Raw genomic sequence first — 24,890 nt, forward strand, 5'->3', positions numbered from 1 at the left:
CCTGTGAGTCTTGTTTACAGCCATAGCCTCAGAAGCGGCTCTGTTGTTGCAAGAGTGAATGAATGAATGAATGAATGATTGCATTTTCTGGTTCCCCCCCAGGCTACCATCCCTTTCCTTCTCTGGCCACCCATGTTCTGCTATCCTAGAAAGATCAACGGATGGTCCTGGTCCCTCCTTTGAGATCCGTTAGCACTTCCAGTTCTCACTCCTGCTCACATTTTGGATTTGTTCATTTCCACAGACGTCCCTCTTGGGAAGGAGGGGGGCAAGGCTGGATTTTTCCTGTGGATGGGCTTACTTCCGGGTCAGACCAGACCAGCAGTTAGTTCCCTGAGGGCAGGGACTCTGCTTGGCACGGAGTCGGGGACAAAAGCTTTGCTGAATGCGGGACCGAATGGACGCGATGAAAGGTGAGTTACTCCAAGCTCCGCAAGCAGCCACGGTGGAGGAGCTTGGAGAAGAGCCCCCGGCTGCCGGGTTCCCTGGGAAGAGAGTTCCTGCCCCGTGTGGTCAGGCATCAGGACGGGCCCTGGACGTTGCCTCAGAGTTTACAGTCCTGGGGTGTGTGGGTGGGTGGGGGGGAAACGGGGAAGTCTGCAGCCTCAGTAGGAAGATGGAGCACTGATGCGGGAGGAGGGGGTTGGGCCACAGCGGCAGCACGGTGCGAAGGGACAGGCTGCTGTCGGTTGGGCCCTGGGTGGTTGTCGCTGGCGGAGGCCAGGGAGAGCCTGAGGCAGAACAGCATCCGGGCAGGGTTTGCGTGGTCCTTCCCCTTCCTGCACCCCATCACCCCAGCAAGGCTCCCCCCACCCCAGCACCAGCCCCCGAGAGCATCCCCCAACCATCCTCTGACCCGGGCCTGCCCTGGCCTGGGCCGCGGGGCCACATTTATCACCGGCTCACCCTCACCGATTGACCTTGGGTGAGTCGCCCCTCCTCTCTCAGCTGTCTCTGTTCTGAGCCCTGCCTTCGGCTCAGCCATGTGTTTCCAGATGCATCGAGTCCCCAGGAAGGGCCAGGGCTGGGTGAACTCTTTGGAGCGGATTCTCTAGTCTTTTCCCTCCTGCCAGCCTGCCTGCCTGCGAAGGACACCGAATCCTTATTGGGCAAAGTGCAGGGCAAGGCAATAGCTCCAGGTGGGATTCCCTCGCCTCCTCTCCCTTTCTTCCTCCTCACAGTGGCGAGAACAGGGCCGCCGAGGGCTGCAGGCTGCGGAAGGGGAGTCAGAAATGTGGGTGGGTGGGTGGGTGGCCATCCAGCCGCCAAGAGGATGCAATGGTGGGAACTTGTACCAGCAGCGGGTTCAACAACTTCCCATCCTCCCCAAGGTTCCGCACGGAGGCCAAGAATGCAGCCGATTCCTGGGCGCAGTCAGTCCCGCACCCATTTGCCACGTGGAGCAGCAGCCAGGCCCACAGAGGACGTGGACCCGGTCCCAGGGCAGGTGCCAGGTGACCCGGAGCCCCTCGGCTCTTGGCCCCAGGCAGCCAGCCGGCTTCCTCCATGGAGCCGCTCCCGCTCCGCTGGGGAGGGGCCGGCCCCAGGGCTGTCCAGGCGGCCCGGCCCCGTGCCCGCTGCGGGAGGGAGCACAGCGGGCCTTTGTGCCAGGCGGGCACCACCCCCTGGCCGGCCCCTCCCCGCTGGCAGGTAAGCCCTTACCTGCCGGCCCGCAGCCGACCCGCCAGCACTTCAGCGCGCTCCTCGCTCCCAGCTCCGTGCCCAGGACCGCTCCCCGACGGCGCAGCGCAGCGCCCGGGTCCCCGACGCACCACCTCCCGGCTGCCCCGACCTCGCGGGCGCCCTCCTCCGGGGCTGATCATTAACCCGGAGGCCTCATAAGGAGCCAGTGGCCTCGGAGAGAGGGACACCTGGGCGCCGCCGCAGCCATGGACAGCACCACCTGGAGCCCCACGACCGCCGTCACCGAGGCGCCCCTCGCCTCCCACGAGCGCATCCGCAATGCGGCCGACATCTCCGTCATCGTCATCTACTTCGTGGTGGTGATGGCTGTCGGGCTGTGGGTAGGTGGGGGCCCTGGGACACTCGCTGATTGATGGGGAGCGAGGGCCAGCGGGAGGGATGAGGCGGGGGCACGGCGGCGGAGCAGGTGCCAGAGGGGAGGGAGGATGGCCTTTAGGGCGTGCGAGCGGGCGAGCGAGCGGAGTGGCGATGACTTGGAGGCGCTTAAGAGGAGGTCAGGGGGCACAGGGCGAGGTGAGGAGGGCGAGCGAGGATGAGCAGAGGGAGAGGGGTGCTGGCCAGCACGGAAGGTGGGAGATGGGGGGGTCAGTGGTGTGAGGGCCAGGAGAGAGCCAGCCTGTAGCTGCAGGGAGGGTCCCCAGGCTTGGGAGGAGGTGACTGTTGTCCTGCCTCTTAGCCATCCAGTTCCGATGGGAAAGAAACTGTAGATGGGGAAGGACACAGCCGCTGCCGGCTGCAGGTGTGTGCGTGTGCGTGTGCGTGCGTGCATGTGTGTGTTTTTTGGGGGGCCTGCCTGGTGTCCCCCTCCTGGGATAGGCTGACTGAAGGCCTGGTGCCCTGGGATTCCAGGGGCTGGAGTGAGTGAGAGTTGGGAAAGCTGGTGAGGAGGAAGAGGAGGAAGAGGAGGAGGAGGAGGAGGAGGAGGAGGAGGAGGAGGAGGAGGAGGAAGAGGAGGAGGAGGGGGAGGAGGAGGAGGAGGAGGAGGGCAGAGGGCAGCCGGCACCTGCACCGGGAAGGGGGAAATGCGGGTGGCTCCCCTTCGGGACTCTGGGGACACACCAAACCAGAGGAACTTGTTCTCAGCGTCTTGGAATATGGAAATTTCACTTGTGACGGAGTCTGGCACACCCAGCCGCCAGACGAGGAGGTGTTTTTAAATGTGCAGAAATCCCAGCCACTCGCAAAAGTGTTCGTGGTGGGTGGCCGGCCACGGGGAGAGGCGGGTGGACATTAACCCTGCCATGGCCACAAGGTCTTTTTTTTTTTTGGATAAAAGGAAGATTTCTTTTTAAAAGTAATCGTAGAAAGCAGAGGTGACTAAAAGCCTCCCCAGGTGTCACATCACAAGGGGTTGTTGTGGCTGACTGTTCCTCGAAACGCTCAGCCTCTCTGAAGTGTCCGACCAGGAGCCGGGATTCTCAAGTTTAGTCATGGCTTTTTTTTTTTTTTTAATATATTTCTTTATTGATTTCAGAGAGGAAGGGAGAGGGATAGAGAGATAGAAACATCAATGATGAGAGAGAACCATGGATCAGCTGCCTCCTGCATGCCCCCTATTGGGGATCAAGCCCACAACCCGGGCATGTGCCCCCGGCCGGAATCGAACATAGGACCCTTCAGTCCGCAGACCTACGCTCTATCCACTGAGCTAAACCGGCTAGGGCTAGTCACGGCTTTGGCATGATTTCGGACACGTGACCTCGGGTAGCCCGCCTCAGCCCCAGTTTACTTCCCTGTAAAACGGACACAGTCTTACCTATCCGTCTGCCTCCCTCAGGTTGTTGTGAAGATCGGCAGAGATGAACCTGAAAGTAAAATGGACACAAGTCACAAGTGGTTCGCTGGGTAGGACAACTTGACCAAAAAAAAAAAAAAAAAAAAAAAAAAAAAGCCAGGAGACAGGGAGGGCAGGCATGTGAGTCCCCCATTTCACAGAAGGGGAATGGAAGCCTCACGCGGTGGTGATTGGTCTGAGGTTGCACTGCAGGGAACTGTTCCTGGAACTCAGGCCCCTTTCCACGGCACCAGGTACTTTACTACCGGGCCTGCCCCCCTCTCCCTGCCCCTCCTCAGCTTAGAAGCGCTGCAGCCAGGAGGAGAGCCCATCCTTGGCTAGCTGTGGCCTATGCCTGTTTCCCAGACAACCCCCGACAGTCTCCGTTCCCTTAAGGCTTAAGCAATCTCATTTAGCCCCGTCAGTCCTGGTGATTATGCTGTTTGCACTTTTCACAAATCTGCGATTCGGATCACTTGTCCTGTTAAATGCTGTTTAACGAGCCCGCCAGTATTTGTCCACATTTCCTCTCCCCCCCGTTAGCCAGTGCCTCCGGACCCTGACCACTGAACGTGCTGGATTCCTTCCCACTTACATTCCTCTTTTTTTTCTCTTGGAGCATCAAGAGTGGCTTGGTGCGGGGGCAGGCGTCCTGACTCCTGTACGATCTCTGGGCGGCAGAGACAGAGCGAGCCAGCCCCTCTGTGCTTCCTCACGGTAGAAAAGACAGAACTACTGTCCCTCTGTCACCGTCCCCACCTCTCCCAACATCATTTTGTTCTGTTTTGTCCTCTTTCAACGCTGCCTCGCCCAATCATATTGGGGCGTGAGCTTATCCTTCAGTCTCCAGTTGACCCTTGAACAACACGTGTGTGAACTCTGTGGGTCCGATTCTACGTGTATTTTTTTCCCCAATTAATATTTGGTCAACCCTCTGTGTCCTGGGGTTTCACATCCGTGAATTCAACCAACTGCAGATAGAACACTATATTCTTCTTTTTTCCCCATTTAAAAATATTTCTTTTATTGTTGATAGTATTACAGATATCTCCCATTCCCCCCATCTCTTCCTTCCTCCCAGCCCCTTACCCCCCACCCCAAGTCTTCATTACCCTATTGCCTGTGTCCATGGGCTATGCATATAAGCATATCAGTTCTTTGGTGTATCTCTTCTTGTCCCCCCAACCCCACATGGAGGTATGTCTGTTTCCTGCTTTGGGTCTTATTTTGTTGGTCGATTCATTTTGCTCATTAGATTCCACAGATAAGTGAGATCATGTGATATTTGTCTTTCTCAGTTTGGCTTTAGAAAAATATTTTCAATCCTCAGTTGGGAATTCGCAAATACAGAGGACTGACTGTATGCATCATTCTACACCTGTGGTCGGCAAACTCATTAGCCAACAGAGCCAAATATCAACAGGACAATGATTGAAATTTCTTTTGAGAGCCAAATTTTTTAAACTTAAACTTTTTCTAACACCACTTCTCCAAAATAGACTCGCCCAGGCCGTGGTATTTTGTGGAAGAGCCACACTCAAGGGGCCAAAGAGCCGCATGTGGCTTGCGAGCCGCAGTTTGCTGACCACAGTTCTACACCATTTTGTATAAGGGTCTTGGGCACCTGTGGATTTGGTATCCACGGGGGTCCTGGGACCAATCCGTGCATACCCAGGGGCCACTGTAGTTAAGTGTTTGAGGAGTCAAAAGTTATATGTGGATTTTCAATTTTGTGGGGGTCAGCACCTCTAACCCCCATGTTGCTCATGAATCAACTATATATTTCCATTTTTTTCACTACCTCTCAGTTTGTTTCTTGGGGGGATTTTGTATCCTTTTAGGCTGAATCTCTTAACCTGTTCTTTCTGGGAGATTTCATTAAGCTGTCCTCAAACCCTTTACGCCAAGGGTTGTTCCCTGTGGCCCATGGGCCACACTGGCTCACAGCCTGTTTTGCGTGGCTCACAAGTTAAAATGGTCTTCACACTTTTAAACGGTTATAAAATACAAAACAAGAAGGCTGTGTGATGGAGATCACATGTTTCCCACAACACCCATTCACTATCTGACCCTTTGTATGAGCAGAAAACATGTGCTGACCCCTGGCTTGTGGGATCGTTTGCACGAAGGGCATCATTGGATGCCTGGGTAGCGATGGGCCCTGGGGGAGCCCGGCATTTTCATTTTACAGATGAGGGTCAGCGAGGGCGACCAGGCGTCGCTCAGATGCACGAGTATCCGAGCTGGGACTAGAACTCGGGGCTTAAGATTCCCAAGGCAATGCTCTCTGCATGACCTCACCTTTCCCCCTTCCTCAGATACGATTTTGTTTTCTTCTGGGACTATCCTCTCCAGGGTCCTTAGCACCACGTGCATCGCTGTGGCAGTGTCCTGGGGATGCTGAATTCCTTCTCTCCTCACATATTTTCCTAAAGCGAGGGCCTACGTTTATCTTCACCCTACGCTTGAGTCTCCCCTCTAAACGGCTTGACACAGTCAGCTTGACAAGCTGCCAGCACCTCACTAGAATGCTTGCAGCAAAACCTCTCCCCGGCGGCACCAGTTCCATCTCCGGCTTCTCGGACAGCAAGGACGTTCTTCCTTGTTCTGAGCTCAGATCCCAGGCCCCGGGGCGTCTCCCGTTGGGTCTGGTGGTGCCTGGTGTGGGCCACACGGAGTGAGTCTGTCCCACCTCACGGATCAGAAGACCACAGGCCACACCTGAGTCTTCTCTGCTCCAGGCCCAGCATCCGCGGTTTTTTAAGCATCGGAGGTCTAAAGCGCCTTCCTGTTGCTCAAGGATATTTTCATTCCATTGAGAAAAAAGCTCGTGGGTCAGCAATTGTGCTTCTTTGGCTCCCGCGGCTTGCCGTGGTGAGATCTTTCTCTTCTAGGGGCGGACTACACAGGCCAGTTGGACGCCGTGGTTTACAGAGTGGGGTCTGGAACCTTAGAGCTTCCTGCCGAGCATCCTGTGCTCATGGAGACGGTGTCTTCCTATTTGTAGGGAGTGACCAGCGGGGAGAAAGGAGGCAGGGACACGAGCTGCTGTGCATGTGCCAGGAAGCACCTGTGTGTGCGTGTGCATGTGCATGTGCGCACGCGCGCGCGCGCGCGCGCGCGTGTGTGTGTGTGTGTGTGTGTGTGTGTGTGTTGGAGAAAGGGGAGGAGTGGAACCTGAGGGAACTGAGAATCCCATTCCTTTAACTTTTCACTGACCGTGCATCATGCACAAGGCATTACGTTAAGCACTATGGAGGGTTAAGCACTGTGGAGGGTTAAGCACTATGGAGGGTTAAGCACTATGGAGGGTTAAGCACTATGGAGGGTCATCATTTGTAAAATGATGACCACAATCTAGCTAATGAACGCATCCATCCCCTCCTGTGGTGACAGTATTTTTATGTGGCGAGAGCACTTAGGATGTACTTGCTTAGCAAATTTAACGATGCCATACAGTATTATGAACTACCCTCACCATGCTGAACATGAGCTCTCAGAACTTAATCATCTTGTAACTGAAACTTTGTGCCTTTGACCACAATCTCTCCATTTCCCCCACGCCCTAGTCTTTTATGTAATATTAAGTACAAACTGTGCATTTTTATAACTTCTTTACTTTCCTCCCTCCCTCCCTCCCTCCCTCCCTCCCTCCCTCCCTCCCTCCCTCCCTCCCTCCCTCCCTCTCTCCTTCCTCTTCTTCCCCTTTCCCCTTCCCCATCCCCTTCCCTTTCTCCTTCTCCTCCTCCCCCTCCTCCTCCTCCTCCTCCTCCTCCTCCTCCTCCTCCTCCTCCTCCTTCTTCTCTCTCTCTCTCTCTCTCTCTCTCTCTCTCTCTCTCTCTCTCTCTCTCTCTCTCCCTCCCTCCCTCTCTCCCTCTCTCCCTCCCTTCCTCCCCCTCCCACTGTTATTGAGGTATAATTCACATACCAAATGGTGCTTTTAAGACCGGACACTTCATCACGCACCTTCAGTATGTTTGTAAAAAGGCCATAAACATGTCCATGTCCCCTTACCTAACAGAGACAAACAGACCCAGGTGGAGTGAATTGCTCGAAGCCACACCATAAGCTCACTGCAGAGTTAGCACCAGGGCAAGCTGAGCCTCAGTGTCCTTGTCTGTCAGATGTAGGCCCCTCCCTCCTCCGGCTGAGTATACCGGAGCCCCAGGGGGCGAGGAATGTGGAAGTAGTTCAGAAAGTGAGGTGGGCAGGAGAAAGCACGAGCTTATGGGGAGGTGTGTCCTTTCAGCTGGCAAGGTCACTCTGTTCTAGTTTTCTGTTAAACGTTTGACCTTTTCCTCCTCAGGCTATGTTTTCTACGAATCGTGGGACCGTTGGAGGCTTCTTCCTGGCAGGACGAAGTATGGTGTGGTGGCCGGTAAGTTTTCCCGGAAATACCGTCTGCTTAACTGCGATATTCCCTGTAGGAGGCCGTGTTCTCCTTGGGTTGGGGTGCGGTCATTCCTCCTTCCCGCCTTAGACCCCTGATAATGGGTCTCTGGCTCACCAGGTTTTCTGGGCACCCTCAGTCCCTTGCGGTGAGGGAACAGCCTTAAACAATGATGGTTGGAATCCTTGATGAGCTAGAGGAAGAGAATGCACAAGCAGGCGGTGAAGAGAAGCAAAAAGAGCACGCGGACCGAGGAGATTTGGGCAAATCCGAGCTTCCACTTCTGTATCTATAAAATAAGGACGGCAATATTTACCTCCCAGCAGTGTATGAGAAGTGGACACCTCTTATGAGCTGAAACGTACTAAATGGTAGCTCCTTTTTGCTCCTGTAAGTCGCAGGGAAGAAAGACTTTATCTGTCCTACTGTGGGAGCCTCATGCAGTGATGGATACAGGGGAGGCCCTGGGAACATGTTAGGTAAATGGATGGAAGAGGGTTTTGTATCCTTAAGAGGCACTTTCCCTGACACTTACATGTGGGCAGAACTATTCCAATCAAAGCACATGTGCATGGGCCGAAGAGAAACGGTGAGGTCCCGTCCATGCTGTCAGCCCAGGGCTCTGGCTGGCTTATCCGTTCAGTCCAGTGACCATTTCGATCCAGAGTTCTCACCAAAATGACTGGTTGACCAAATTGGCTCAATTGTGCCATTCGTTGGGCTTGGGATACAGGCAAGAGTGGCTGGTGAGAGGTGGGGTAATGAAACATATATACAATGAGAAGAGGGGACAGCTATGACTTGATTGGAGGAAGAGAAATAAGAAAGTAAAGTCATTGTCTTGTATAGCACAGAGAAAAGTTACGAGGCAATCATGCCACATTTGGCCTTTGATGGTTGTTTTGGGGTGGATTTTTAAAAACATATATTTTATTAATTTTTTACAGAGAGGAAGGGAGAGGGATAGAGAGTTAGAAACATCGATGAGAGAGAAACATCGATCAGCTGCCTCCTGCATACTCTCTATTGGGTATGTGCCTGCAACCAAGGTACATACCCTTGACCGGAATCGAACCTGGGACCCTTCAGTCCGTAGGCCGACACTATCCACTGAGCCAAACCAGTTAGGGCTTGAGGTGGCTTTTAATTATTGGCATTATCACTGTTGCTTGGAATTCCCCTGAAGTCATTTTTGCTTTCTCCTTAAGGAATTAGCCCCACCCAAGGCAGGCAGGGTTCAGTGGTTCGTGTGGGGTTTCCAAGAACGCTGGGCAGAGGCTGATCTCTGTGAGGGGTCCCTCACGGTGGTCTCTCCTGACACCACGCGTGGGTAGAGGCGTACATATTCTGACGCCTCCTTTCTGTTCTTTGTCAGGGCGTTTGTCTTCTCATGCTCTGGACTTTGGTGATTTCCTAAACGCTGGTGTTGAGTAGGCAGCTCAGATCACAAAGGGCAAGACAAGGCTGGGATAGTCCCTCTAGAACTGCTCTGTCCAAAATGGTGGCCATGAATCACACTGTCTGTTTATGTATTTATTATTATTATTTTATTTATTTAAAAATATTTTTATTGATTTCAGAGAGAGGAAGGGAAAGGGAGAGAGAGCTAGAAACATCAATGATGAGAGAGAATCGTTGATCGGCTGCCTCCTGCACACCCCCTACTGGGGATGGAGCCTGCAACCCCGGCATGTGCCCCCCACCCAGAATCGAACTGTGACCTTTTGGTTCATAGGTCGACACTCAACCACTGAGCCATGCCAGCCTGGATGGCCATTTAAATTAAAATGACAATGAGATAAAATTAAACATTTTTTTCCTAAATCACACTAGCCATGTTTCAAGTGCTTAACAGGTGTGTGTGGATGGAGGCTGATTTCTGTGGTGGGTCCCTCATGGATGGTCTATCCTGACAACGGACAGTGCAGATCTAGAACACTTCCAGCGTAGTAGAAAGTTCTAGTGACAGAGGTGCTCTACAGGTGTCAGAGCCACGGCTGGCATGAAATCCTAGTGGGCCTGAGGGTTTGCTGAATTAGATGGCTAAATAGAACCCTGAAGTTTACTTTGATTATTTTGAAAACAGTGTACCCCCATCCCCATTAAATACTTCAGTGTCCTCTCTGCAGTAAACCTGCCACGTACTCATCCAGTCCCCCTTTTCTCCTGCTGACCTCCTCCCCCCGTGATGACAGAATTGTTGGGGATAAGATCTTAGCTTCCAATCTCTTGGGGCAGTGGTCGGCAAACTCATTAGTCAACAGAGCCAAAAATCAACAGTACAACGATTGAAATTTCTTTGGAGAGCCACATTTTTTAAACTTAAACTTCTTCTAACGCCACTTCTTCAAAATAGACTCGCCCAGGCCGTGGTATTTTGTGGAAGAGCCACACTCAAGGGGCCAAAGAGCCACATGTGGCTCGCAAGCCGCAGTTTGCCGACCACGGTCTTGGGGGAAGCCAATGAGGGGGAAGCATAGGGCAGAACCCCCCTCAGGAGACGTGCATTTTGGGCTAGGCCCGGGACCACCTCACACCTGCACCGGCAGTGAGGATTCTCTTCCTGAGAGTGCCCAGGTGTGGGTCTGGCTGAGAGTTGTTTGGTAAGAGGCATTAGCCCCACCCAAGGCAGGCAGGGTTGAAGGGTTCTTATGGGGTTTCCTGTGAATGGTGCTTTCCTTACTCATGTCTCAGTATCGAGTGATTGTAACCAACAGAGAAACATTGCGTCATTCTTCTTTTTGTGCAGAAGTCACTGCTTCCTTGCTGAGGCTGAAATTCAACTTTTCTTCTCCCAACGATGATTTGCATCTACGTAAGGGGCCAGGAGGTGGCATTTGTGGTTTCTAAACCTGCCCGTGTATCGGAATCACCGGGGTGTGCTTTCTAAAGATGAAGATCCCTGGGCTGCATCCCAGACCTACTTAGGAAAAAACACACCTTATAAGATAGTCCTAGGAATCCCTAAAAGATGGTGATCAGGCAGGTTTGACAGTCACTTATTTGAGTAGATTCTTCTCTATCTGGTCAGACTTACTGAAAACATCACCATCTGTTAGGGATGCTGGGAAGGGAGATTCTTAAATGGGGAAGCAGTGACCTCTAAGTCTCTCCCAACTCTAGAGTTTTCTAGAATATTCCAGAAAGTAGAATGGCATGGGCTTTGAAGTCAGCATATCTGACCTTCCACATTTACTAGTGGTGCGACTTGGGCAAGTTGCTGAATTTCCCTGAGCTTCCATTTCTACTTCTATAAAAGAGGAGAATAATGCCCTGGCTGGTGTGGCTCAGCGGTTGAGCATTGTCCTGTGCACTGAAAGGTTGCCGGTTCAATTCCCAGTCCGGACACATACCTGGGCTGCGGGTTTGATCCCCAGTGGGTGTGCATGGGGGAGGCTGTCCTCTCACATTGATGTTCTTCTCTCTCCTTCTCTCTCAAAAAAAAAAATTAAAAAAGAGGGTTCTTATCAGGATTAAATGAGACATTGCATGTACATCATTCAGCACTGTGCTTGGCAAGTGCTCAATAAATGGGAACACTAGGATATGGAGAAAGGCCCTCCAATGGGGCACTTGGCCCCCTTCATCTGCTTTGCCCCCAACTTGGTGCTATAGGAAGAGTTAGCAACCAGAGGAGCATTGGAAAGAGAATCCTTGGGGAATCTTAGGAAGGGAGGACCTGAGGTGACCTTGGGTTGATACATCCCAGGCCTGGAAGGCTTGGGTAGTCAGCCATGAAAATAAGGCAGGAGGAAATCACAGCTCCTAAAGTCTGAAAAGAGATTGGACAGAGGAGAGGCCAGGTGGGGAGCTTTGGGGACTTTGAAAGAAGTGGTTGTAACCTGTAACAGGTGAAGATCCAGGAGCGCTGGCTGAAGACCCTGTTCCTCAAACACGGATGAGGCCCAGAGAGAGAAATGGCTTGCGCCTTGGCCTGGGGATAGGCGTGAGAGACAATTGGAGGGGAGGAGCAAGAACTAGGCGTGAGAGACAATTGGAGGGGAGGAGCAAGAACGCCAGGGCTGGGTTCCTGGAGGAGTCAGCTTACACCGGGAGCCAGCCAGCCAGGCACAGTGGCCTGAGTCACCCAGGAGGCTAGCCCAGCCAACCGAGTAACATGAAACCGCGAAGCGATACCTGTCATCACGGTGGGCTGGCTTTGCGGGTCCGGGATTCCCTTGTTGGTGGCACCTTTAACCAACAGCTGCCTGGGAGCTGTGTTGTACTGATTATTTGAGATGTGAGAGATGTGAAAGCAGAGTGCAAGCTTGGAAGGGGAAATTCCCCCGTCCTTGGCTAGGGGTACCAGAAATTACAGGGCCCCAGGGACACAGGCCAATGGAGGACTCTTGATTTGGAGGAGAGTCTGGCTATACATACCAGAGGCAGCTCCATGGGAGTGGCGGGTACAATGGGGTGGAGCCAACCCTGCCACAACCCCCTTCAACACGTAAGGAAGCACTCCAAAGGGCGTGGGGACCTTGCAGGAACCAGAGGACTTGGCTTGTCCCAGCTCTGTGACGTCAGGCAAAGCATTAGCCACTCTGAACCTCAGGGAGTCTCCTCTCCAAGGGGAGACAGTCAGATGGAGGATCTCCAAGACTCTCCCAGGAATAAAATTCTAAGATTCCACATCACAGAGGAGAGAAGGAGCACGAGGGAAATGGGTGTGGGCAGGCTGGTCAGTCCATCACCAGGGAGGGTCTTGAAAACGGAATGCCCGTGTCTCCCAATAGCCCGGTTTCTTCCCTTCCTTTATGATTAGACAATCATCATGGAGGATATCAAATGGTTTAGGGTAAGAATGGAAAACTGTCTCTGTACAGGGCCTGACTGTAACTATTTTTGGAGGCTGTGTGATTTCTATCACAACGACTCAACTCTGCTGCTAGCGTGAAAGCAGCCACAATAATACATAAATGGATAGGCGGGGCCATGTTCTAATAAAACTTTATTTACAAAAAACAGGTGGAGGGCTAGGTTTGGCCCATAGACCCTCATTTGTTGACCCCTTGCTCAGTCCTGGGCTCTGGAGTCATGCTTGTTGGGTTCGAACCCAGCCTCTGCCCCTTAACTAGCTGTGTGACCCTGGATGAGCTGCCAAACATCTCTGTGCCTTATATTTGTCATCTCTACAACAGGGATACTAGTGCCTACTTGAAGTTGTGAGGACACACGCACAGTCTCAGAACAGTGCCTGGCACACAGCAAACTCTCTGGTTTACCGCTTGTCTTTGTTTGAAGGACTGTCACATCACCTATCTGATTATTTTTTTTTAAGTGATCACTTCCTTTTTTTAAAATATTTTATTGATTTTTTTTTTTTTACAGAGAGGAAGGGAGAGGGATAGAGAGTTAGAAACATGTTAGAAACATCGATGAGAGAGAAACATCAATCAGCTGCCTCCTTTTTTTTTTTTTTTACATTTTATTGATTTTTTACAGAGAGGAAGGGAGAGGGATAGAGAGTTAGAAACATCGATGAGCAAGAAACATCGATCAGCTGCCTCCTGAACACCCCCTACTGGGGATGTGCCTGTAACCAAGGTACATGCCCTTGACCGGAAGCGAACCTGGGACCCTTCAGTCCACAGGTCGATGCTCTATCCACTGAGCCAAACCGGTCAGGGCTGCCTATCTGATTGAATCCAGCAAGAATGATGATTAACCCCACGGGTTGCCCAAGTTCACACACGCTAATGCCAGAGCTAGGGCTCTCTCTGTTCTTCTGGTTATTCAGGTCCCTTTCTCCTTATCCTTTGAGATGGAAATCTATGAGACCAATAGGTATGGTCTAAAAGGTTTGTCTGAAAACCAAGAAATTCTTCCATTGAGGGCTGACCCGAGACCCCGATGGAAGTTTTCTCTGAGGGAAGAGGACAGCTTCGTACACTTCTTAAACTCCCTTGAGTAACATGCATCTCACTGTAGCTTTAAGTCTCTACAATCTAACGATCTCATCCAAGGTCAGCCACATAGGATGCTACCAGAGTGGCCACTGGCCGTCCTGGAAGAGCCTAAGCAGGCCTGAGACCTAGGTGGGCACTCCCCAAGGAGAGAGGAAGAATGGGAATAAGGCCAATGACCATAGAAGAGGCAGAGAGCTCACCAAGGGAGCCAGGCTCGGGAAGGCTTAAGACAGACAAGTACTTGGCCTTCATGAGCCTGGGTGGAGGTGAGTGCCAAGCCCAGGTGGCCCTCTCTTCTGGCTCTGCTTGCTTTCCATTTGCAGGTAGCTGTGTGTGCTTTCCTTTGCCCCAGGGCTGAGCTGTGTTTTTATTACACACACACTCTCTCTCTTTTTAAAAAATATTTTTATTGATTTCAGAGAGGAAGGGAGAGGGGGAGAGAGAGACAGAAACATCAATGATGAGAGAGAACCATTGATCGGCTGCCTCCTGCACCCCCCTCACTGGGGATGGAGCCCGCAACCCTGTGAGGAACAGAATGGTCCGAGGCCTGAGGTGAAAAGGAGTTTGGGGATACTGGAGGAACTGAAAGGGGGACCAGTGTCGGGGAGAGACCATGCATATCGATTAGGTGCCTCAAGTGGTTGATGATTGCAAAGGTGAGCTCATCTGAATGGATGCGATGAGCCTCCTTGACCTATAAAGGCCAACAGAAAGCCTTATCTGCCTTTTGTGAAAGTAACCTGTGGGAAAAGACCACGTTGGCAGTGTTTTCCTGATTCCTTGCCTCTTTGGTTCTTGGAGCAAGGAGAGGTGTTGGTGAAGATAATGAGTGAAAGGCACCCATTGTCCATGGGGGGCGAGGGGGGGGGCAGATGGGAGCCGATGTAGAGTAAACAGAGATTATAATGTGTCTGGAACAGGGCCTGTGTCTAAATATTTACCTGAATCCCAGAAATAAAATAGCCCGAACAGACAAGCCTCACCTTCTCCTCTGTCCCAGTCCAGGAAGTGTGAGTCTGTGAGAGATGGCAGACATGCAGGCATGTGCTGCTCCTGAGTTTACAGTGAGAGGGCTAGAGCGTCTGACCCTACTGTGTCCTTCGTGGAAGTCCAGAGGAGAATGCCTGGGGAAGGAGGAAAGTCCACACGGTCCTTTGGCCTCCCCTCTGTCCCTTGGCTGTCGGCCACGTTGGCCTGTAAGACCTTGTGGAAATCAGGCCATTGCTCTGGCCCGCAGTTTCCTCGCCTGTAAAATTAAGGCGAGAATAATACCTACCTCGCAGGCTATTGTGCGATTGAAGTAAGATAAATTTAGGAGAAGAGTAGATGAATTTAGTGAGAAGTTCAACAAAAAGATAGATGGCCCCACACGTGGCTTAAAGGAGGCTCTGTTATAGTTAGTCACCCTCTTTCCCTTTCTTAAAGGGGAAGGCAGAAGCTGGGAGCAGAAACCATCGCCAGAGCTCTGGGCATTCTGGCTATTACATGGTCCATGAACAAAGAAAGCAGTTTCCTGAAATTAGCTGAGTGCCTTTGCCATTAGAACTATGACGATCTTGCTCCCTCCAAGAGAAAATGACCATTCTGAGTCCTTCAGGAAACTCAGGGCGCTCCATCAAAACAGGGCCTGTGTCAAAGTGGAAACTGAGGGACAAGGCAGTAAAGTGATTGGCTCACGGTCACATGACTTGCTCGGGTAGAATCAAGATGAGAACCAGGTCAGAAGGGAAGAAGAGGGGGCCCACACCATTACTTGTGCTTTCAAGTGTGATCCAGGGCGCTCTTATCAAATCCATTGGCAGCCTCTGAGGCTAGGAAGACACACACAGATGTTGTTCGTTGACGGAGGTGATTATTATTATTTTTTACTTTAAATAATTTCTTATTTTTCAGTTAGAGTTGACATAAAATATTACATTAGTTTCAGGGGTACAATCCAGTGATTAGACACTATACAACTTACTAATTGGTCATCCGGTAAATCTTGCACAATTTGATACCATACATAGTTATTACAATATTATTGACTATATTCCCTATGCTGTATTTTACATCCCCATCACTATTCTGTAACTACCAATGTGTACTTCTTAATCCCATCACCTTTTCCACCCATACTCCCAACTTCCTGCCCATCTGGCAATTGTCAAAATGTTCTCTGTATCTATGGGAGTGCTTCTGTTCTGTTTGTTCATTTATTTTGTTTTTTAGATTCAGTTGTTGATAAAAATGTATCTATTGCTATTTTATTATTCATATTTGTAATCTTTTTCTTCTTCTTCAAGAAGACCCTTTAACATTTCATTTATTACTGGTTTGGTGGTGATGAACTCCTTGAGCTTTTTCTTGTGTGGGGAAGCTCTTTATATGTCTTTCAATTCTAAATGAAGCTTTGCTGGGTAGAGTAATCATGGTTGTAGGTCCTTGCTTTTCATCACTTTGAATATTTCAGTTAAAATATTCTTCATGTCTGACTGGTTCTTTTTAATGTTTTCTAGTTCTGTTACTTTAATCTTTACCAGAGGACATGTTTTTATTGAGTTTAGAGAGAGAGAGGAATGGAGAGAGAGAGAAACATTGATGTGAGAGTGAACATCAATTGGTTGCTTCCCGCTTGTGCCCCAACTAGGGCTTGAAACCACAACCTGGGTATGTGCCCTGACTGGGAATCAAACTTGTGACCTTCTGGTGTACATGCCATGCTCCAACCAATTGGGTCACACTGGCCAGGGCTTTCTAGCTCTGTTTTTATCTTTTCTATCTCTTTGTTGAACTTCTCACTAAGTTCATCTAACTCTTTTCCTAAATTCATTGAGCATCTTTATAACCAGTGTTTTGAACTCTGCATCTAGCACATTGCTTGTCTCCATTGCGTTGAGTTCTTTTCCTGGAGTTTTGTTCTGTTCTTTTATTTGGGACATGTGTCTTGGCCTCCTCATTTTGGCAGCCTCCCTGTGTTTGCTTCTGTGTATTAGGTAGAACTGCTATGTCTCCTGGCCTTGTTAGAGTGGCCTTGTGTAGTAGGTGTCCTGTAGGGTCCAGTGGCACAGCCTCCCTGTTCCCTGAGCCGGGCAATCCAGGTGTGCCCCCCCGCCTCCCGCTCCCCCTCCCATGTGAGCTGGTACACCCTCCTGTTATAGTTAAGCCTTGATCGCTGTTGGTACATCAATGGGATGTACTCACAAGGCTGAGCGACTACAAGGACTGGCTGCGCCCACCATGGAGGATCTCCATGGAGCAGGACTTACTTCAGTGGGGCTTTGGTGCCTGCTGAGTCTGCCTCTTGAGTGCGTCGCTTGTAGAGGTGGTTGGGGGTTCTTCATGGTGGACTGAAGCTGTCCACACGGTGTGCTGGCCCTGGGGCCTCCTGGGAATTTCAGGCCAAGGTCAGCCAACGTGAGTTAGGCAATTCTTGACTCCTGGGCTAGTGGTTGAGTGTACACATGCCGTTACTTTCCTGAGGGTATGGAAGTAAAAATAAAATTAATGTGTAAACTTGAATTACTTTCTTCCTCTGGGCTATGGCTTTGTTTTCACTCGAAAATGAAAGGTTGACCTTAATCATTTCCAAGATAATTCTAACATAAGATGCCTGGGCTAAGATGTCTATTTTCTATTTCCTGACACACAAAACAAAATTTGAGTTAGCATTCAGTGACATCTTCATGTCCTTTTCTATAACCCTCTCCCCCTGCAAAGAAACAGGTAACTTCCCGGCATGGTTTATTCCCAGGTCTCAGGCTGTGGGAGTGACTCTGAGACAGCTATGGAATTGTTGCCTTTTCTTGTTAAAGGTTTTAAAAAAAATTGTGTTCTGGTAGGAAATGGAGGCGGTAAAATGTGATCGTGAATTCCCTACAGTCAAAGGAAAACACAGTCTTTTCGCCTTTTGTGATGTGACATCAGGTTATCCGCCCATTACCACGCTATCAAACAAACCTGTTGGGTTTGGTTAGACTCAGCTCATCTTGCACAGTGACAGCAAAACCATCCGAATGCTTGTAATGCCTGAGCCCCACAGGGGATGACAAAGGCTGGCGGAGAAGTTAGTCAGAAGCAAGGTCAAGCTGGGGAAATTTTAGATCCAGTCTGCAATCCTGTGTTCAGAAGGAATGTGGGAGGAGATTGCAGAGAAGAACACGCCGATGGGTGACTCCCTGGTTGGGGCACGATTCCCAGATGGGCATGAACGTGGGTGAGGAGTGGGCTCAGAGAGTGTTTTGGGAAATCAGGGTGATGAAAGCATTGTTAATGAGCTCCCGTCAGAGGGAGGGCAGTGTGCGGACCTGGCGTGGGAGAGCAGATGATAGAGCAATGGTGTCTGTCTGTATTAGCTTGTAGGAGCTGCCATAACAAAACATCACAGACTGGGTGGCCTAAACAACAGAAATGTATTTTTTCCCGCCACAATTTGGAGGTTACAAATCCATGATCAAGGTGTTGTTGGGGTGGGTTTCTGGTGAGACGTCTCTTTCTGGCTTGTAGATGGCTGCCTTCTCTCTCAGGACTCACCTGGCCTCTTTTCTGTGTGCGCATCGATCTGTCCTATGATATTAGAGACCCACCCTTATGACCTAATTTTACCTTAATTGCCCTCCGAAAGACCCTATCTCCAAATATAGTCACATTGGGGATTAGGGCTGCAACATATCCATCTTGGGGGAACATAATTCAGACCAAGATAGTGTTCATTGCAGTTCTTGTAAATTGCCTTTGAGGGTGAAGTGATTGTCCTCTTGGAGGAGAGGAAGGAACTGGTTGAGGGCCAGCTGAGTGTCAGTCATGACTGATTCATGATTTTTTTTTTTGGCTCCTGTACAACCCTGTCATGAGAGAAGACTGAAGCTCACAGGTGTTAGGATCACCCAGATAGTAAGAGCTCAAGAAAGCATCCAAACTCTAATTTCTAAGCTCATCCCACCATGTCAGAGAAGGGACTTCCATTGAAACCTTGCTGAATTCCTAGGGACTATGTCTTTAAACTTGGAGTTGCCAAGAAGCCTGCGTGGCAGGTCCATCTGGGGGGGGGGGGGTGTCTCCGAATAGGGAAGGGACGTGATCCGAGTTGTGCTTTGGGGAGGTAACTGGCCATGTGTGGGAGTGTGGGTGTGGGTGACTGGTGATCATCTAGAACCTGTTGCCATGACACTGTTGAGAGATAATGACAGCCAGCAAGGGCGATATAAAAAGTGCTAGATTCCCATGACATTGTGAGGTCAGAGTCAGGCTTTGGTAAATGATTGCGTGCAGGCCATGGGCAAAGGGGGGAGTCCAGGAAGAGGGAGGCCAAGGAGAGCAACGGGGAGGACAACAGTGCCCCTGATGGAAATGAAATGCATTTGGGGGTACCCAATTCATCGGGTACCCCCAAAGCTCTCCGGGCCCCCATTCCATCAGGTGGTGAGGAGGTACCTCAAGAAAGCCTGTAACTGCTTAGAGTCCCATGCACCTCTTTGGGGGATGTTGGAGAGGACTTCTTGAACTTAAGGTTAATCTAATGCAGTTAATCATTACTGGTAATTATGCCCTTAATAGTACATTAGGCTTAATAATTTGTCAAGTGATAAATGAAGAGATAATGGGTCAGGACAGGCAGGCTGCATGCGTAAGGGAAATTTGATTAAAGTGGACTGTTATTCCCATCAAGCTTTGAGGAGAAAAAGGTGGATCTCTAAACAGCCTGTTTTCCTCCCAGTCTCTCCTTCTTCCTCTCTTCTTCCTCCTCCTTCTTTTTCTCCTTTCCCTCCTCCCCTTCTTCCCCCTCCTCCTCTCCCTCTTTCTTCTTTTCCCCTGAACATACAAAACATTTTAATGTTTATGTTATAAGGAGGACAAGATGCAGTCTGGGCCAATAGAAATTTCCACACCCTGAGAATTCCACTTACAGGCAGAGGCAATGGCAACTTATTTCTTGTGCAAATTTTACTTGGTCCTATTCTTTCTGCAAAGGCAAGCATGCCTACGTTGTACAGCACACTTTCAAGTACAGATGACCAAAGGTTAAAACTCTTCAGTGGCACTAGCCAAAGTACACGGTTTCCCTTTCTTAACGAATGGTGTCCTCCCAGGTACTCAAGTCCCGAATTTGGAGTGACCCTTAATGACTCGTTCCATCACTTCCCACAGTTGACCCATCAACAAGGCCCCTCAACTTTGTTTCTAAAGCAGACCCTAATCTCTGCGATGGTCTTCGTCTCTCCTGCTGCCACTCTCTCACCCAGATGCAACAACAGCCTCCCGCGTGGTTTCTCTTCTCTCCCTTGTCCCCAGCACTACACTTGCCACATGCTTGAGAGCAGTCGTTCGAAAGCAAGTTAGCCCTACTTGGTTTGGCTCAGTGGATAGCGGGTTGGCCTGCGGACTGAAGGGTCCTGGGTTCGATTCCAGTCAAGAGCACATGCCCAGGTTGTGGGCTTGAGCCCTAGTAGGGGGCTTGCAGGAGGCAGCCGATCAATGATTCTCTCTCATCATGGATGTTTCTATCTCTCCCACCCTCTCCCTTCCTCTCTGAAATCAATAAACACATATTTAAAAATAAATAAATAAAAACCAAATTAGATCCTGTCCCCACCTTGCTTGAAACCCTCCAGTGGGTTCCCATCACACTTGGAATAAAATCTACACTTCCTATCCTGGCTTGCTAAGACCTAAGGGCTGTATCCCCACCTAGCTTGCCAGCTTCATCTCACACCACCCTGCTCCTTGCCCACCACACTCCAGCCACTCTGACCTTGGCCCTGCTTCTCCACCATGATGACCTTCCTGCTCAGGGGTCTTTGCTTTGCTGGAATGATCTCAGAGTGGCTGACTTTGGTGGGCTGTGGGGCTCCCCAAGTCTTCTTCACTGTTGTGCGTTGGGCTCACAAAGGACTCACAGACGGTCTGATTTGGGAGACAGCCTACCGGCCCTTCCTCTAATGCTCTCCTTTCCCTCCTCACCACTGTTACCCAAGCCCCACAAGCACCTCCAGCACAGTCCCGTTCCTGGCCCGCCTCTGCTCTTCCCTGTCCTCCCCTTGGCTGACATGTCTCTTCTCTCCTTGGCTCGCCCCTGAGTGTCCCGATGGGGCACGGGGTCCTCACCCTCCTTCATCTCTGTGTTTCCAGATTGGAGCGTCCCTCTTCGCCAGTAACATCGGGAGTGGCCACTTTGTGGGGCTGGCTGGGACGGGAGCAGCGGCAGGCATTGCCACCGGGGGCTTCGAATGGAACGTGAGTAGCATCAGAGACCCCGTGTCCTGGCGCTGGAAGGAGCTCTAGCAGTCAGTCAGTCAGCCGGTTGAACCTACGCTCAGGGGTAGATGCTGTAGGTGTTAGGGAACCTCTCCCCGCCACCCTGCGGTGCAGACGAAGGATCAGCCCAGCGTCAGGGCCCAGGGTCCCGCTCCCCTTCCACCAGAGTAGCGTGAGAAAACCACTGATATGAAGGCAACAGGGGTTCTTTCTTCTCTTAAAAAGCCAAGGACTCCTCTACCCGTTCAGCCATATTGGAGGCTTGGAAATGCTTATCACCGGCTCCCCATTATTATTATTATTATTTATTTTTTAAAAGGCCTCTAAATGGTATTTTTCTCCTTGTAAACCCGGGAAGAGGAAAAAGGAGTTGCGATGTCCCTGGGCAGTCACCAGGGGCCCCCTTCACGGTGGCTCAACCACCATTCCCCTGGGCCGGTCAGGCAGCAAAGACCCCTCCAGCTCCGATGGCCACACAGGGAGCTGTCCTCAGAGCCCAGAGAGAAGCCCCTGGGGGATTGTTCTGCAGTGGCGGGGGCGCCCCCAGGCGGCGCGATCTGACTCCATTTCTTTTTTGGTTTTAGGCCCTGATTTTGGTGGTTGTGCTGGGCTGGGTGTTTGTCCCTATTTACATCAAGGCTGGGGTAAGTATCTAATGTGCGTGTATGTACACACACACACACACACACACACACACACACACGAGCTCGTCCTCCTGGAAGGCAGAGGAGACTGTGCCTCGGTAGGGACACTCATTAGATGCACTGAGCCATGCTGCGTCCCTGTAGGAAGCCTTCCTAAGCAGCCTCACTAGTCGGAGCCCTCGGAAGCCTCCCGTCCTCTCGGGCTGGGTGTGTATTTACAAGGCACTGCCCTGCATCTGCGCATGGTCTGTAGCTGTGTGCCTCTGCCCCCGGAAGGGAAGCAGCATGAGCAAAGGATCACACTTCCCCTTCGTTCACGTCCACCCGCAGGTTCGTTTGCTGAGCGTGCAACTGGCCCTCGGCTATCAAATGCATGCCCCGACTCTCGAAGAAAGCGCTGCCATCTTACCTAAGGCAACTTTAGTTCATCTCTTCAGTGAGATATAACGAGCTCCTACTACGTGTAAGGCTGTTGAGAGCGATATGGAAGACACACGGGGCAGACTGTGCACCTTCTGCAGGCTGTTGGTGACAGCTGTGTGATCCCAGGAGACAGCAGGCTCAGGGTTGAGGGACCAAGACCGAGTGTGGTTGGCATTTGCAGAAAGGAACTTGGAGAACAGCTGAGCAGGCCCACAGCCACAACCCTTGGCAAGACCTGTGTGCAGAGCAGGGTGAAGCACACACCCAGCCTGGCCACCTTGTTTGGTGCATTGAAAAGATGCTACTGTTATTATGATGTCTTGTTCACAGTAGGTGCTTTGTATAGGAATATCTATCTAACAGCCCCACCTCCTCCAGGGCAAAGATCTGCCTCCTTGGTTATGTGCAGTCATGTGTTCATGAAACAAAATGTTTATTGGGCACCTTCTATGTCCTGGGATAATACACAGTTACCTCTGCAGTAAGGCATGTGCGATGGAAATGAGCAAATGGCTGGAGGACAGCCGCCCGGCCATATCACAGACTTCTCTGACCAACAAGGGTTAAGCCTAGATCACACCTCTGACACCATTGTGGCTGCCGCTGTTCTGCTTGCTCTGGGCCTTCTGGCCACTCTGGCTGGCAGTGACCTCCCTTACATCCCATGCAGGTGGTGACGATGCCTGAGTACCTGAGGAAGCGATTTGGAGGCAAACGGATCCAGATATACCTCTCCATTCTGTCCCTGTTGCTCTACATTTTCACCAAGATCTCGGTGAGTCCACTGCCTCCCTATCATTTAGCCCGTCTCCCTGCCAACCTGGAGCTGCAGGCCCCAATTTCCAGAGCTGAGACTCCTCAGGGGTTGGCTGGTCATGGGGGTGTATTTAAGAACTGGTCAGAGCTCTGGGCCGACGCACTGGAGCAAGACATGTATGCCTTCTTCACTTCACTTTTCCTACCTCAAAAGTGTGCAAGTCAACTTCTTTGGGTGGCAAAACAAAGCAAAGCAAAAGACTCAGGAACCCGCAGAAGTTCAGAGTCTTGGATTTCTTTGAATAGATTCCCAGAAGTGGAATCCATGGGTCATTAGGCAGTTCCATTTTTTATTTCTTTTTTAAAATTAAATATTTTTTTATTGATTTCAGAGAGGAAGGGAGAGAGAGAGTTTGAAACATCGATTAGAGAGAAACATCGATCAGCTGCCTCCTGAACACCCCCTACTGGGGATATGCCAGAAACCAAGGTACATGCTCTTGACTGGAATAGAACCTGGCACCCTTCAGTCTGCAGGCCGACGCTCTATCCACTGAGCAACACCTGTTAGGGCTCATTTTCTTGATAGTGTCCTTTGATGCACAAAAGTTTTCAATCTCGACGGAGTTCATTTTATCTACTTTTACTTTTGTTGCTTATGCTTATGTCGTCACTGAATTCACTGATTGTGTGACACCAAAAAAATCCATTGACAGAGCCGAGGTCCTAAGATTGATTCCTATGTTAGCTCCTTAGAGTTTGATAGTCTTAGCTCTTCCATGTAGGTCTCTGATCCATTTTGAGTTAATTTTTGTGTATGATGTGAGGTAGGGGTCCAACTTGATTCTTTTGCATGTGGCTATCCAGTTCTACCAGCACCATTGTTGTGTTTTTTTTTTTGAAGAGACTATCATTTCCCCAAGGAATGGTCTTGCACATATGTTTTTCACACAACTCATTGAAAACCTGCTTTGGCCCATGGGCTTTGTCTTGGAGTTGGGACTGATGCCCAAGATTACTGCGCCCTCCCCGCCCAGCTTCCTGCTTCAAACTGCTCCTCCCCTGACTGGTGGCTCTGTGCTTCCCCTGCCAAAGATGATTCCACCTCCTCCGCTTTTTCCTCCCCTCCTTCAGGGTTAGTTTTCAGTTACAGTCCTATTCCATCAGAGATCAGTGTGCAGACACTGCACTGGGAAGTTCTGGAGGGGAGGGCGTAGAGAAACCAGCTTTTCTGAGGGGTGAGGGGCAGCGATGGGAGAGGAGGAAAGAAATGTAAGCGGGGAGGGTGGGGAGGTCACCCTGAACTTGCGGGCAGTTGGTAAGGGAACCGTTCCTCGGCTCAGCCCATGAGCTGTCACCTGTTTAATGAACACGTAGAGCACGGCGCTTGGACTCCCCTTCTCAGAAGCAAGACGTCTCCAAGTCCACAGTTCAAGCCGGTGGAAGTCTGTTGACTACGGTTGCTATGCAAAGGGCACTTTTTGCCCTCACAGCTACTAGAGGGGTAGTCATATAAAGACACGGAGTAGCCAGCCTCACTCCCTGCCTTCCCGAGCAACTCACCTGTGGCTCAGGTTACTGATTAAACCTCCCTGGACATGGGAGCCCCCCGGTAGCCGAGGGGCAGCCGCCCTCGGCTCAGGTCCTGATAGAGCCCATTCCCTCGCAGTCAGCTTTTTCGGAATTCTGCTTTTAAATAGGGCTTGGTGTAGGATGTTCCCGCTCTGGGTGATTTCTGGGGCTCCTTAGTGGCGGCCTTGCCCAGTGTCCTGCCTGCTCTACCTGCTTCCCATATCCAGCATTCCCTTGAAAAAATGCACAGGACGGATGATAGCTGCTTTTTTTTTTTTTTTCCTTCCATGTATAGGGTGTCATGTCACAGGAAGGTCAGAGTGTCCTGCCCCCGTGAGGAGTACCCCACGTTCCTGTTGGATGTGTTGTAAACAGAGGGCTGCTTTTTATTGAGGGCCAATCTACTGAATTATGGGTGCTTCCCTCCCCCCCGCCCCCAGATTTCCTTAAATACCGTCGTTACTTTTCTTTTTACAGTTTTA

The 24,890-nt window shown here is 50.8% G+C and overlaps 1 protein-coding gene across 1 annotated transcript in view; it reads left to right on the forward strand.

Moving 5' to 3' along the window:
• Nucleotides 1–1,889: 1,889 nt before the first annotated feature.
• The window catches only part of SLC5A1 (solute carrier family 5 member 1), a gene marked incomplete at its 5' end in the record, with an annotated part of 38,916 nt that continues 15,915 nt past the window's right edge, over nt 1,890–24,890 (forward strand). Inside the window, 5 exons of the mRNA XM_079762333.1 lie at nt 1,890–2,024; nt 7,785–7,856; nt 20,888–20,992; nt 21,598–21,657; nt 22,751–22,855. Of these exons, the coding sequence (XP_079618459.1) occupies nt 1,890–2,024; nt 7,785–7,856; nt 20,888–20,992; nt 21,598–21,657; nt 22,751–22,855 (477 nt within the window). The remainder of the gene's footprint in view (nt 2,025–7,784; nt 7,857–20,887; nt 20,993–21,597; nt 21,658–22,750; nt 22,856–24,890) is intronic.

The sequence above is a fragment of the Cnephaeus nilssonii genome (genome assembly GCF_951640355.1).
Source record: "Cnephaeus nilssonii genome assembly, chromosome: 22".
Lineage (NCBI taxonomy): Eukaryota > Metazoa > Chordata > Mammalia > Chiroptera > Vespertilionidae > Cnephaeus > Cnephaeus nilssonii.